Genomic DNA, 15,418 nt, shown 5'->3' with positions numbered 1-15,418 from the left:
TTGCACATACGTTTAGTTGCCTCAAACAAATTTGTAATATCATAGATTATCATAGAATTTACAGTGCAGAAGGAGGCCGTTCGGCCCATCGTGTCTGCACCGGCTCTTGGAAAGAGCACCCTACCCAAGGTCAACACCTCCACCCAACACTAAGGGCAATTTTGGACACTCAGGGCAATTTATCATGGCCAATCCACCTAACCTGCACATCTTTGGATATGATTGATTTTTTTCAAAGAGAATTCCTCTGAATCATTTAGTTTTGTGCAATTAACAATAATCTGTTAAGAAAAAAAAAATGAAAACACGGAAACTGCAGTCCTAATCCAACATTATTCTTTCATGAGCCTGTTTTGGAACTATCAACATAGGCGATAATGTTGCCTATTTCCTCAGACTGACGTTCTCGATGGTCGCAAACAACAATTACTTGTATTTATTTGGTACCTTTAATGTAGCTGTCTCAAGGTGCTTTACAGAGGTGCACTGGGTGGCTGACAGAAAATGTAGGCAACTTTCTGAAAATAAACAAGAGGGGTAGCAGGGTGAAAACGGGATTCGACAGAGTTTGGGTGGAGTCAAGGCGGTTGAGAACTGTACCACTAATTGGGGAATGGATGATGAGCATGCATTAAATACCAGAGAGACCGGATACATGTTGGTGCGTGGAATCAGAAGAGGTGATAGCGGTAGGATGAGGGTGTGGAGTGAATTGTAAAGGGGGATTTAACCTGATGAACGGGGCTAAGAGTCGAATTCCAGACAAGTTAGAGAGGATGTAAGTAAAGAAAATCCTTTCAAAGTAGAATATCATTTGAGGAAGTTAACCTAAATAACTTGAATTGTGCTTGGTCTCAAATCAACTTGTGCTTAAATCTTGTCACAATATCTATTCTTCATATTATTATATTGACATTTTAATGCCATTTTATCTCTCAAGCTTTTGATATATTTTACAATTCTGACGAAGAAGACATTCTCTTGTGTGCCCAATTACTTGATAGACCAGTGGATTGTAAGAAAAATATCACTGCTATATGAATAGGATGGGAATAGAAGGATACGGACCCAGGAAGTGTAGAAGATTGTAGTTTAGTCGGGCAGTATGGTCGGCACGGGCTTGGAGGGCCGAAGGGCCTGTTCCTGTGCTGTACATTTCTTTGTTCTTTGTTCTTTGCTCTCTCTCATTCCATTGCGTGCGCCCTCGCTCTCTCTCGTTCCATTGGGGCTGGTTTAGCACACTGGGCTAAATCACTGGCTTTTAAAGCAGACCAAGGCAGGCCAGCAGCACGGTTCAATTCCTGTACCAGCCTCCCAGAACAGGCGCTGAAATGTGGCGACTAGGGGCTTTTCACTGTAACTTCATTTGAAGCCTACGTGTGACAATAAGTGATTTTCATTTTTGTTTTTCATTTCATTGCGCACGCTCTCTCTGTCTCTCGTTCAGTTGCGTGCTCTCTCTCTCTCTCTCGTTCCGTTGCGCGCGCATTCTCTCTCCCTTGTTCCCTTGCGCACGCTCTCCCTCATTCCGTTGCTCGCGAGCGCACTCTTTCCCTTGTTCTGTTGCGCCCGAGCAGGAAGAGAGAGAGAGAGAGAGATGCTTTCTCTCTCTCTCTCTCTCTCTCTCGCTCACCTGAAACCTCAACTTTTAAACAATATTTCCTTGGAACATGATGTATAAAAGCTGTTTAGGAAGAGAAATCAATGAGTCTGAGTGGATGTTGTGGTTTAAGATCACAAGCTGATTTCCAGTTTGATTAATATTCTCAGTCCTTTAAGGGGTGTTGCAGAACAGTTCTGGAATGTTGAGATTTCTGTCTGTAAGTCAGATGAACGAATAGATTAATGCAGAGAATCTCATCTTGCATCAACTTGAGGATGTACCTCCTCCTTTGTTCCTATCTTTCACTTTACCCAAAATGGCTGAATTTACCTCCATTATCACATCTCCAAAAAGGAACTTTTATATCATTTAATCCAGAATTCCTGCAATCTTACCAATAAGCTATTCTAACTGGCTATCTATCATTTACTAATCTCTGCGGCTTTGTTCAGGTAGTTTTGCAAAGCAGGCCTTGTATTTACAGCATGCGGATCATGTGTGTGTGTTCAGAAAATATAAAAACTGCCTTTATAATGCACATGGATACAAAGTGGTTTGGTGTTTTGCGATGCTTGCTTCTGAAGCCCATTTCTGTTCTGTCCTTTGCATGTTCCTTGTTGCACTTTTCGCTGATGCCTTTTGTGCAAGTAAACCGAGTAAATATCATGTTACTTTCATACATTCGTCTGCACGCATTATAGCACCAGACCTGAAAGTTGCCTGTTTCTCCCTTCTCATCACTATTGCATTTTGCAGGTGACACGGGAGTACAGCTTTGAGTATACTGTATGTAGGTAATGATGGAAAAAACTTTCATTCTCAAGCTAATTGGCGTTTTTCTTCCCATGCTTCGTTTCTCTTGGGCTGCTAACCCAGGGGAGTTTTCTGGTGTGTATACTTTCACATACTGTATACTGTGTTTCCATTGACACTTTCTGTGTGTGTAATTTGTACTGTTTCTGCCATATTTCTGTCATTGTGATTTGCAGCTTTTAGTGTAAAGTTGGGAATGTTTGCCACATGGTACGAGGAAAAAAAGAAGGTTTTGGGATCCTAAAGAATGGAGCACCTGAGTATTGGCGCTTGAATGTGTTGAATCAAAGGGGAAAATGGAAACACATTGAGATGGTGTGTCCTGGGGCTTGTCTAATCTGCACCAGATCGCTGTTCTTGTGTTATGAGATTAGTATCCTGGAAATTACTGTCTACTGTCATTGAATCAACACAAAGTTAAGACCCGCCAACACCTTTTGAGAACGGCTAAACCTGGGCAGTACATCCGTGCCAGTATAACACAAACTAAAGAAATATGTTGGCCGACTCAGGAACATAACTGCCCTCACTGTGGGAATGAGCCTGGTGGATGGCATGAGCTGTGAGTTGGCTAAGATAGAATGGGGAGCTTCACTAAAAGGCTTGATGGTGAATAGCCAATGGCGAGTGTTTAAGGGACAAATCAGTGCAGTGTATTTTACATTCCATTTGCTGCAAAAACACAAGATAAGTAGTGAGATTAATATTAGATTCAAAGAGGAATCATATAAAGGTGCTAGAAAACGTAGCAAACCTGACGATTGGGGGAAGGTAAGTATTCAGCAAAGGAGGACCAGGAGATTGATTGAGTGGAAAAATAGCGTCTGAGAGTAGACTTGCAAGTAACATAAAAGCGGACTGTAAAGTTTCCAGAAGTATGTAAAAAGAAAAAGATTAGTGAAGACAAATGTCTTCATTTACAGGCCTTTTACAGTCTCCCTTACAGTCTGAAACAGGAGAATTTATAATGGAGAACAAGGAAATGGCAGAGTAATTAAACAACTTCTTTAGTTCTGTCTTCATGGAGGAAAACACAAATAACTTCCCAGAAATGTAAAGGAATCAAGGGTCTAGTGAGAAGGAGGAATTGATGGAAATTAGTATGACTGGAGAAATAGTGCTGGAGAAATGAATGGGACTGAAAGCCGATAAACCACGAGGCTGATAATCTACATCCCAGGGTAGTAAAGAAGGTGGCCATGGAAATGGTGGATACGTTGGTTGTCAACTTCCAAAATTCTGTAGTTTCTGGATCAATCCTGGCAGATTATGGAGGGTCAAATGTAATCCCGCTATTTTTTTTGCAAAAAAGGAGGGATAGAGAACTCAGGGAATTGCAGACCAGTTAGCCCAACATCAGGAGTCAGGGAAAATGCTAGAGTCTGTTATAAAGGATGTGATAACAGGACACGTAGACAATATAACCGGATAAGACGTTTTTAAATTTAGAGTACCCAATTATTTTTTTCAATTAAGGGGCAATTTAGTGTGACCAATTCACCTACCCTGCATATCTTTGGGTTGTGGGGGTGAGACCCACCCAGACGTGGGAAGAATGAGCAAACTCCACACGGCCAGTGACCCGGGGCTGGGATCGTACCCAGGTCCTCGGTGGCGTGAGGCAGCAATGCTAACCACCGTGCCACCTTGCCACCCTGGGGATTAGATAGAGTTAACATGTATTTATAAAATCCGTCTGTATCTCCTCTTCATTGTCTACTTTCTCACCTATTTTAGTATCATCAACAAAGAACAGTGCAACACAGGAACAGGCCCTTCGACCCTCCAAGCCTGTGCCGATCACATGTCCTATCTAGACTAACCGCCTATATCCTTCAGTACCCCACCTGTTCATGTGTCTATCAAGATACGTCTGAAAGGTTGTTAACAAATCTGCCTCAACCACCTCACTTGGCCATGCATTCCAGGCCACCACCACCCGCTGTGTAAAAAAACTTCCCCCCACATCTCAACTGAACCTGCTCCCCGTCACCTTGAACTTGTGCCTCCTTGTAATTGTCATTTCCGCCCTGGGAAAAAGCCTCCAGCTGTTCACCCTATCTACACCCCACATAATTTTATAAACTTCTGTCAGGCCACCCCTCAGCCTCTGTCTCACTAGGGAGAACAATCCCAATTTATTCAATCTCTCCTCATAGCTAATACCGTCCATACCAGGCAACATCCTGGTAAACCTTTTCTGCACTCTTTCCAAAGCCTCCACACCCTTCTGGTAGTGTGGTGACCAGAATTGGACACAGTATTCCAAATGCGACCTAGCCAATATTTTATATAACTGTAACATAATTTGCAAACTTTTACTCGATACCCCGTCCAATGAAGGCAAGCATGCCGTATGCTTTCTTTATCACCATTTCCACCTGTGCTGCCACTTTTAGGGATGTGGACCTTCACGCCCCGATCTCTCTGTGTCTCTATACTCCTGATGGTTCTACCATTTATTTTATAGTCCCACCTGAATTGGATCAACCAACATGCATCACCTCTCATTTGTCCAGGTTAAATTCCATCTGCCATCTCTCTGCCCAATTTTGCAGCCTATCTATATATATATATATATATATATCCTGCCGTATTCTCTGACAATCTTCATCATTGTCCACAACTCCAGTAATCTTCGTATCATCCGCGAACTTGCTAATTAGACCAGCTACATTTTCTTCCAAGTCATTTATATATATATTACAAATATATATTGTGGGTGACACTGGCTCTATAATGCACCTAAAGCCTGGTCACAAGTCAGGTTGCACTTAGTGAGTTCATTGGTCCTTCAGTCTTGTGTGAGTAAAGGCTGGTGATGATGCTGCACTTTGCAACATTGGTGAAATTTAATCTGTTTATTAGGAATGGGAGTATGAGTTTTTCGTCTGCCACAGAGTTCTGATGCTGACAGTGACCAGGGCAGGAGCTGAGGTTATGAAGGAAGGTTCCCAGTGTTATTAAGTGCTCAGCTCTTTGCTTCAGCTGGGCAAATGTATCCAACCTGGGCAACATGGTCAGTGTACAGCGCAATGAAGTATCCTATAGATATTCAATTCAAATGCTGCAGTTCAGGAATCTCTTCTGCATCAAAACCACCTCCTCACGGAAGAGAGGGTTACAGTTTGCGCAGGAGAATTTTAAAAAGAAAGAACTATTCAGAAAGTGAGTGAAACCTCTGTTTTGACTAATGTAGGTGATTTGAGACGAATTTCAAACCACCTCCTGCTGGTCTTTTACAGCCACACATGAAACAATGGGGCCAACACAGATTTGTGAATTGAATCGCACCTCGTCAACACTGGGTAGACTACATTTGGCTAATTCTGCTCCTTCCATCTGTGCTTCCTTGTCTTTTCCTTGTTTGAAGTGCTGCCTGCTATAACTTCCATTTTCTAATCTCCCATTGTTCGCTCATTCTAATCTGGACAAACCATCTGCAATAATGGCTTTGGCCTTTTTAACTGGTGTGGTTAAATCTCGGTCTTTGTAATGGTGAGATTGCTTCTTGAAGTCTAATCTTTTTTTTTCTTGAACAGCTTGATTTTAGTATTTGTAAATAGTTGGGCTTTTTATGGAGTTATTAGCAGCAACTTTAAATATTGAGATGGTGTTCTCCTAATGAACTTGAAAAGGCAATGATTTATGGTTTGTGCTGATGCATGCTGGCTTTGTAGCCTGGAGATTTTTGTTTAACACTCTACATTTAATTTATTGCCAGGTATGGGCCGTGAAGTTGAGAATCTTATTCAGGAAAACACACAGCTGCTGGAGACCAAGTAAGTCTCAGTTAAATGTGACTGCCTCCTGTTTCAGGTAAACCTGTCCGATACAGCTGTCTGCTGGGAAGTGATTGCAGGGTTGGAAAGTGGTCTGCATTGTATTATGTACAGGTGTTTCTGATATGAAGATCATTTATATTATTGAGGTGTTTGTCAATTTTTCAATTCTTAAACTATGGTGCGTATTTTTCTAAGAATGCAGATTGCTGTGTCCACGACTTGTATATTTGGAAAAGGTTGGAGCACATTAAGATTTCGAGGCTTTCCTGACAGTTCAATCACTTTATTCAATGAAACATATACATCAGGAAAGTCTCAGATCCATCCCTGTTTTGTGCTGAGTTAGTTAGTATGCTATTAAAGGTACAACATTTGGCCTCTGCATCCACCATCGAAGAATCAGACATTAATCATGGCGATTTTGACGAGGTAATCATGGATAACTGATAGCTTTGGGTATCCGAACAAGATCAGGAAGGAGCTTCAGGCAAGGGATGGGAAAAAACAAGATCAAGAGCAAGTATTTAGCAAAAGTAACTCTGAGCTCAAGATCACAAGTCAATTGAGATCATTGCCTTGCTCATCTGCCCCCAAAAAACAGATTTTATTATTAAAAAATGACTAAACCGATCCAAAGATTATTATCTTAACTTGGGAGCCAATTTTTGGTCATTTCTCATTGCATTCAGAATTGGCCCAGACAAATGAATCCGAGTCCTACCAAGTAAGTTGGTACATATACATGGGAATGTCCTCAGCACCTGTGGATTTAGACACCCTTTCTGTTATAGAGGATATGCAGGTGTATTGGATACGTAGACTAGAACCTATTAGATTGGGAAGGGAGCAGTGAGTTTGAGAAGTTTCTTTGCTGCAGGGGTGTTGGAAGATGTTTCATGTCTTCAGATTTCTGCTTAGGCGCTGTTGGTCCTAACAAAGAGGGAATTGCAGCTCATATAAAAAAAATAAAATCTGGCCAATTGACAGGAAGTACCAATAATTCATGGGCTTAACACTCGCAATGTTCTTAAATTCTCACTCCAGTCACAATTTATTTGATAATTAAATGTTTATTCCAATTCACTGTTTTATATTGGCGTAAATACTAAATCCATACCTAGAATCTCTGAATGATGCCTTTTTTGAGTATGCTTGTGCCAACTATCGATCACTGTCACACTGTGGAGAAAGCCACACGACTATTCTCTGAAAAGGGGTGAGTAAACAGCGTAGTGAAAACCAAAACCCAGAATAGAATGTCATTCTGTGGCAAAATATTTCACATCTGCAATGCAGATTCTATCAGCGGATTAAGAAAAATACAGTCGAACTTTAACCAGGTGTGATGCGCTGTGTGGCCAAGTGGATCAGGCAGCAAAAACATTATAACGAGCAATTTAATCATAACTTAATTCAGCAAGAATTAAAAATCTAACTTTATAAGTCGAACCAAAGTTCAGAATTAGCCTTGCAACAATTAGAATTTATTGCTGTTCATGTCTACCCTCTCAATTGCCCAAGGAAAGGATTGTGTGTGTCCGTTTGTGATGCTTTGAACGCGAATCAATTCTATGAAAAGAAATGTTAAAATCCGTGGTTTACAAACAATCATAATATTCATTCATGTTGGATAACAGAAAGGTATTCTTGAGATACTGTGCCTACAGTGCAGCAACCTCATTAACCCTCTGGGAACCGCTCAGTCCCCATTTTGAAAGATTATTGTGTAAATATTCTCATGGTGTGTTTAACAATACAAATGTATTTCCTGATAGAATCCTGGGACCACTATAAATGTAGATTAATTTTAGCTGCTTTGGGAACGGGTTATTATAATAAAATCCTGTATCTATACATGGTTTTTATAAAGCTATAAAATCACCTGAAGTGAATCTAACCGGGAAAGACAGGGTAGATAAAGATAAACTATTCCCACTGGTTGGAGATTTTAAAACTAGGGGCATAGTCTAAAATGTAGGGCTAGACCGTTCAGGAGAGATGTGAGGAAGCACTTCTTCACTCAAAGGGTGGTAGGGATTTGGAACTCACTCCCACAAACAGCAGTTGTTAAGCTCGATCAGTTGTTAATTTTATATGTGAGATAGGTAGATTTTTGTTAAGCAAAGATATTAAGGAATATGAGCCAAAGACCGGTATATGGAACTAAGTCACAGATCATCCATGATCTCATTAAATGGCGGGACAAGATTGAGGGGCTGAATGGCCTACACCTGTTCCTTCGAATCCTTTCAGAAAAACTGATTCCACTGAATGGAATTGGAGCTTGAGGAGCTCCACGGTAACAAAAAGAGGCGAACACATTTTTTCCTCCTTGGGCATTAACCATTTTCTTTCTTTGAATGTGGGGCATGGAAATCTAAGTGAGCGAGAGAAATAAAAATTCAAGCTAGCTATTGTTGTCTTCCATCTTGATGGCCTCCTCTTCCTGATTTTATTTGTTGTCTTTGTGAGTGTTTGTGACATTCGTATCTTTCCAAGTGGAGAATTGTGACTGTGTCTTCGTTGTATTCTGATGCATTATGTACAATAGGCTTCAGATTTCTTTGCTCCGGGAGTGGGGAAAGGCATAATGCTTACTCACTCCAAGCTGCTGATATCAAGGGTCAACACTCATAGCTCTTTCCCTTCTTCCTTAATATCAATAAATCTGCAGTTATCCATCTAACGTACCCTTTCCTTCTCCTGTTTAGAAATGCACTGAATGTGGTGAAGAACGACCTGATAGCAAAGGTGGATGAGCTGACATGTGAAAAGGATGTGCTGCAGGGAGAGCTGGAGTCAGTCAGACAGGCCAAACTGAAGCTGGAGGAGAAGAATAAAGACTTGGAGGAAGAGCTGAGGAAGTGAGAATTGAATTATTGTTTCCACCACCTCCATTCGTTTAGCACTGAAGAGTACAGTTGTGCTGATCTTTGAATTTTTCAGTGTGACATTACTTCAGAGTTTACTGGCAAAGTGCAAATTGTTATTACTGGACCATGTACTGCAATCATTTTAACAAACTCAAAATATCCTTGGACATATGTTTTATTATCTGTCTGATGCATTTATGTTTCACCATGTGCTTGAAGAGCCAGTAAACTAATAACCTTCTGATCCATTTATTTATAATTGCAATATTTTCTTTCAGGGTGCGGTTAGAGGCTGAAGAAGCGAAGAGCAGAGCGAAGGAGGACTCTGATGAGGTAAGTAAGTAAGGTTGCTATAGTCCCACATGTCCATAGGCTGCTTTCCACTTTGAACAGGAGAGCTGACTGGTGGTTGATCACACCTCAGGCAAGGGCCAAGGCTGGGAAGGTGGGGGTCTTCATGAATAAGCTCACCCGGTACTGAAATTTAACCCATGTTGCTGACCTCACTCTGCATCACAGACCAGCTGTCCAGCCAACTGTGCTAAAAAGGCCCTGTCTGATGTGGTACAGTGTTATCTCTCTCTTCACCACTCCTAAACTTTTGTGTGTATTTTCCATTTCCAAATTTCTTTCCCCTGTTCTGCAAACTAGTTTTGAGCCAACAGGCAGACAACTCAGTCCCACTCCTCATTTGAACCTCCTCATCAAACTGACTGTAGTCGTCATGTCCCAAAATTTTTCCACTCCCTCATTCTGATGAGATTTCACGTGAACAAAATTCTTTCCACGTTAGTTTCATAATGGTTATACTTGTGCATGTACCCCAGAGAGAACAGTGTACTTGGGAGGTTCACATGCAACATTGAGAGCTGGGACAAGGAATCTGGGATCCTCCTTGATAAGTGGGGACATTTGCTTGTATTCTGTGACATTCTTCAGGGTACAAATGCATTTGTGTCTGATGAAAAGACCACTGAACTGGTGAAAAGCAATTTGCCATGTCTTGCTTTTTTTATGTCTTTTGGGAAAAAAAGAGTGATGTTCCTACTGCTCAGAGAAAGCGCTTTACCCGTGTGGAGATGGCCCGTGTTCTCATGGAACGTAACCAGTATAAGGAGAGGTTGATGGAACTGCAGGAAGCTGTGCGATGGACAGAGATGATCCGGTATGAGTTTCTCCATTTTAAAATTTTTTTTTGCTTCTTTCTAACCTGCTTCAGCCAGAAGCTAAATCCTGTTTGTTTGTGTATCTTCTGTTTTTAGTGCCTCGAGAGAAAACCCATCCATTCAGGAGAAAAAGAAATCCACCATCTGGCAGTTGTAAGTCCCCAGTTTTAATTCTAACTGTATTGGTCACACAGCTGATGTTGGGTTTAGATGTCAAGTCTGCACTGGAGAGGAAAGAAATGCAAACAAATCTACGTGCCAAGTCTGAAATGGGCATATATTCTGGAGACCCTTTTTCTATTGTGTGCAGCTTGTCTACTGAAGGTTGCTCATGTGCGTGTGTTCAGTCGGAGCACAGGGTGATCCCATATTTACTTGCAATGGGAACCTGCGAGCTATCTGGGCTCTGAATGGATTCCATGAGCATTTTGTTGACTGTTGCTCACATGCAGGTTGCCACATTCCACTGATTTGCATCCGCATAGTTTTTTTTCTTACTGGTATGACTGAAACGATACACACACAGCAAGGGCAAGTGAAATGAGGTTCATGCTGATTGCTCACAACATTGACTGTGAGATCCCTATGCTCCCTCTGTGTCCAAAGTGTAAATATTTAATTTGCTTTTACCATTTGAAGTTGATAGTTATATTCATATATGAATGATTAAACATTTTCTATAACTCGTCATTAAATATTTGGTGTGTATTAAATGTATTTAATCTAATTCATGGGGTCATGGTTAGTGAACAAGCCTATTTCAATCTTGTGGCCCACTGAGATGAAGGAGGGCCACTCGTGCAGCCCACTCACTAGCTGAGGTTGCCCATCACTGTTTACATGGATGGACAAATGACATTTATTCCAATGTCCATATTTTCCAATATGAAGTGGGAATAATAATATTACTCGCTTATTGTCACAAGTAGGCTTCAATGAAGTTACTGTGAAAAGCCCCTAGTCGCCACATTCCAGCGCCTGTTCGGGGAGGCCGGTACGGGAATTGAACCCGCGCTGATGCCTTGTTCATAGAATTTACAGTGCAGAAGGAGGCCATTCGACCCATCGAGTCTGCACCGGCTCTTGGAAAGAGCACCCTACCCAAGGTCAACATCTCCACCCTAACCCCACTAAGGGCAATTTTGGACACTAAGGGCAATTTAGCATGGCCAACCCACCTAACCCGCACATCTTTGGACTGTGGGAGGAAACCGGAGCACCCGGAGGAAACCCACGCACACACGGGGAGGATGTGCAGACTCCGCACAGACAGTGACCCAAGCCGGGAATCGAACCTGGGACCCTGGAGCTGTGAAGCAATTGTGCTATCCACTATGCTACCGTGCTGCCCGTGTTCTGCATTACAAGCCAGCCACTATGCTAAACTGGGTCACGTTAACATGTAATTGTTACAACATTTGCTCCTAGCTGTTCCCCACTCCCTGAGTGGTATCCAATCACCAGTCACACATGTGGGTGAAATTGATCTTATTCCCAGCTCAACACCAGCTAGATGAAATGGCTTGTGAAGATGCAAAAATTGGCACAGGCACATTTGGAGGTTGAAATGGTTTTTCTATAGACACCCATGATCCCTCCACTCCCACTGTACAGTATCTAACATCTTCCTCAATGACTTTTTTTGCCACCTTATCAAGTGTTTGGACACTTTAATATTTTCAATGCAATCATTCTCTTAGAAAAAAACTGAATGTGAGTTATTATTGAATTATTAATTACTTATTTTCATTTTTTTCATGTTCCCTGTTGGTATTCACCTTCAGCCTGTGGGTAATTTGTTGTGATTGTTGTTTTGGTTTCTTCTTTGACTCTAACTGTAACCTGCATTTAGTAGCCGTGTGTTTCTGTTATGTTAGGGTTATGCCAGAGCACCTCTAACTCGTGGGCAGCGAAGGCTGGGTTTGTCTGGGGTGTGGTGGCTTGTTCATGGCAATAGTACAGACTTTACTAAAGAAAAAGAACAAAGTTGTATTCTGTTTTTCAAACTCATTCAGCTCATTTTTCAAAAGCATGTTTTATTTTAATGTGACTGTGTGGAAGAGCCGTGTGTGAAAGATTGGCTTTCAGAGGCTGTGCTGTCAATCACTGGAACATTGGGCCTATTTTATATTTGCCATAGAATAGCTTACATTAATGAAAATTTTGCAATAAAGTCTCCACCTGTGTATAGTTTTTCTAATGCTAATTTGTAAAACTCTGGGTTTGCAGAAAGGTGTGGTGAACATCAGCAATAAGATTCAAAGTGACCGTTTGAGTTTAATAAATTCACCTGTTGCTGTTGTCCTATAATCTGAGGTTTAGGTACAATTAAAGGGCCGATCTGTTTAATTCCCACCACAGCAGTGTGAGAATTCAATAAAAATTGGGAATAAAATGCTTGCATCAAGTAAATTGACCATGAAGCTTTCTGATCGGAGTAAACAGATTCCCTGATATAGAGAAGGAAACCTGCCTTTCTTACCTGATCTGGGCCTTTGGGTGACCCCAGTCTTGTGAAATCCCTGTTGACTCTTGACTGATTGTGAAGAGGTTTGCAAAGCACTCTGTCATATCCATTGGTTCAAGAAGGCAGCCAAAAATGGACAATAAATGCCGGCCTTGTAGTGATGTCCCGATACTGAACTTCAAATTTTCAAGAAACTAAAGGCATGATTCAGCGGACATAAACCAAAGTTTCAGGCGCGTTTAAGGAGGTGTTTCTCCGCGGCTGTGGCACTGAGATTCACTTCGCTATTCACCAGATACTTTCTCCCTGCCGAGGACACACTTCAGTGGATTTCCTGCACTGGGGAACTGAGCTCAGCAGCAGAACCGACTCTTCACAGATTGAGGCGCCATTTTGAACAGCAGCCCCAATCTCTACCTCAGCTGATGCCCCATACCATTTCTTGGCAGCCCCATGAAAATCCCCCCCCCCCCACCCTAATGGGCAAGGCCTGACCCCTGACAGCGCAACACAACACCCGTGTGCCTTGGCACTGTCAGCCTGGTGCCCTGGCAGGGTGGCACTGCCAGGATGCTTGGGTGGCAGTGCCAAGATTCCTGGGTGCCAGAGGGCGTGCCAGAGACCCAGCCTGCCCTGTCCCTGACCACCCAGGGGTTTCTAATGGCCTGTGAGACCCCCGAGCGATGTCATCATGCCTAGTCCACCTCTGTGAAAACGGCGGCTGGTCAAGATCTCATAGGTGCAGATGTTGACTCCCGGGCGCTGGGTGGAAGTGCCATCCGGATATTTAAATTAGCCTAATGGGCGAAGCGAGGCGGGTGACCTGCTATTGGTCGGGTGCAGAGCCCGACTTTCACAGTAACTTCATTGCAGTGACACTAATAAAGATTATTATTATTTGGAGCTCTCTCGGGCTGGGGCCAACACGGTGGCTGAATCAGGCCCTAATTAAAAATGCAATGTGTCACCTCTCCAGCGGGATAAATGTTAGTGTATTTGCGCTCTCAAGGGTGCCTGAGGTAAAAGAACCAATGTTTTGCTGACTTGTAGGTCAGCTATCCCAGGCAGCTTCACCTGAGGACCACCCCCCCTCCTCCCGCCCCAGCAGCGTTAAATGGAATTGTGACCATTCTACTAAGCTGTTCCTGTGCGCAGCTCAACAGAATCGGTGGGGATTCTTGCGTCTCAGGAAAAACAACTGGGCCCAATGAATTCCACTCCAAAGACACTCTTTAATTCTTTTGCGTTCCACATATACTTTGAGGGTATAAAAAAGTACTTAAACATTTGTGTAGGTATTTGCTAACCCAACCTAACCACACTTCTCTGCACACTGAGGCACATTGTCAGATTTGCTGAGAAACTTTGTCGCAGATTTTCATATTCTTTCCCTGGAAGCCCATTAATTTTCCTCTATTCACTTCAATGGGTGGAAATTTGCATGCAGGAGAGCCCAGCAGTGAAGAGCCCAACCGCTTTGTCTTTGCAGCTTCACAAATGGTGCCAGGGATGTTCCTCAGGATGGACAGACATGCATGCAGCAATAGAGTGAGCACAGGAGGTTGAGAGATGATCTAACCGAGGCCTTCATATTGATACTAAAGAGAAAATGCTGGAAAATCTCAGCAGGTCTGGCAGCATCTGTCGGGAGAGAAAAGAGCTAACGTTTCGAGTCCGATGACTCTTTGTCATATTGATAAAGAGTTTCACTAGGGTAAATATGAAGAAACTATCCTCTGCTGGGGGAATCCAGAACAAGCAGGTGTAATGTTAACATTCGAGCTACATTTTCTTTTCCTGATATTAAAGGATATGGAGCTAAGAAAGATAAATGGAGTTGAGATACAAATTGACCATTATTTCACTGAATGATGGAACAAATTCGAGAGTTCAATGACCTACTCCTGTTCAAGTTCACAATACCTAGAAGTCTTCCCCAAAGTGTGGTGGTGGGAGTGTAGTGTCACTTGAAATTTTCAGTAGAACGGATAGTTTTTGTGGTTGGCAAGAAATATTAACTTCAATTGTCCACTGTTGTTTTATCAGCCATGATCCATTCATTTGAATGCTGGCATGGGCTGTTCCTGTCCCTGTTAAAGCCCTGTCTCTGTTGAACCCCTGTCAAAAAATATTGGTGTAGTTTCAACAATTTGTTCTTTTGAGGATGCTAAATAACCTCACCGAACTTTCCCACTAGTTCAGCTGCTTTGGACTATACAGAGTTGTCACTCACTGGGTCAAAGTCCTGGAACCCCCTTCCTTTTTAAAAAAAATTTAGTGTACCCAATTCATTTTTTCCAATCAAGGGGCAATTTAGTGTGGCCAATCCACCTACCCTGCACATCTTTGGATTGTGGGGGCGAAACCCACGCAAACACGGGGAGAATGTGCAAACTCCACACGAACAGTGACCCAGAGCCGGGATCGAACCTAGGACCTGGAACCCCCTTCCTAACAGCACTTTGGATGTCCTAACAGCACTTTGGATGTCCTTACAGCGCATGAACTATAGCAGTTCAAGAAGGCAGCACAATACCACCTTCTCGAGGTCATTTGGGATAAATGCTGGTCTTGCCAGCGATGTCCATGAAAAGTAAAAATAAAGACTAGGAAGATTGCCATTACTGTTTCTGGTCCAAGTTATATTCGCTGACATCAGCAGTGTTGGTGCAATTGACCTTGGTATTCCTGAGTTAGGGAGGGAAGGTTCA

General features: G+C 42.4%; 1 protein-coding gene across 11 annotated transcripts in view; it reads left to right on the top strand.

The window, feature by feature from the left end:
* The window catches only part of LOC140395719 (C-Jun-amino-terminal kinase-interacting protein 4-like), a 128,303-nt gene that overhangs the window by 54,604 nt on the left and 58,281 nt on the right, over positions 1 to 15,418 (top strand). For 6 of the 11 annotated variants that reach the window (XM_072483846.1, XM_072483845.1, XM_072483848.1 and 3 more), the window contains exons 6-10: positions 6,141 to 6,198; positions 8,913 to 9,065; positions 9,353 to 9,407; positions 10,109 to 10,239; positions 10,337 to 10,393. In XM_072483846.1, coding sequence (XP_072339947.1) covers positions 6,141 to 6,198; positions 8,913 to 9,065; positions 9,353 to 9,407; positions 10,109 to 10,239; positions 10,337 to 10,393 — 454 coding nt within the window. Of the gene's footprint in view, positions 1 to 5,661; positions 5,725 to 6,140; positions 6,199 to 8,912; positions 9,066 to 9,352; positions 9,408 to 10,108; positions 10,240 to 10,336; positions 10,394 to 15,418 lie in introns of all 11 variants that reach the window. The other 5 variants (XR_011936284.1, XM_072483843.1, XM_072483838.1 and 2 more) reach the window with 1 other exon arrangement.

The sequence above is a fragment of the Scyliorhinus torazame genome, chromosome 18 (assembly GCF_047496885.1).
Source record: "Scyliorhinus torazame isolate Kashiwa2021f chromosome 18, sScyTor2.1, whole genome shotgun sequence".
Taxonomy (NCBI): Eukaryota; Metazoa; Chordata; class Chondrichthyes; order Carcharhiniformes; family Scyliorhinidae; genus Scyliorhinus; species Scyliorhinus torazame.
The sequence above is the reverse complement of the archived record's forward strand: the minus strand, read 5'-3'. Positions and strand labels throughout refer to the sequence as shown.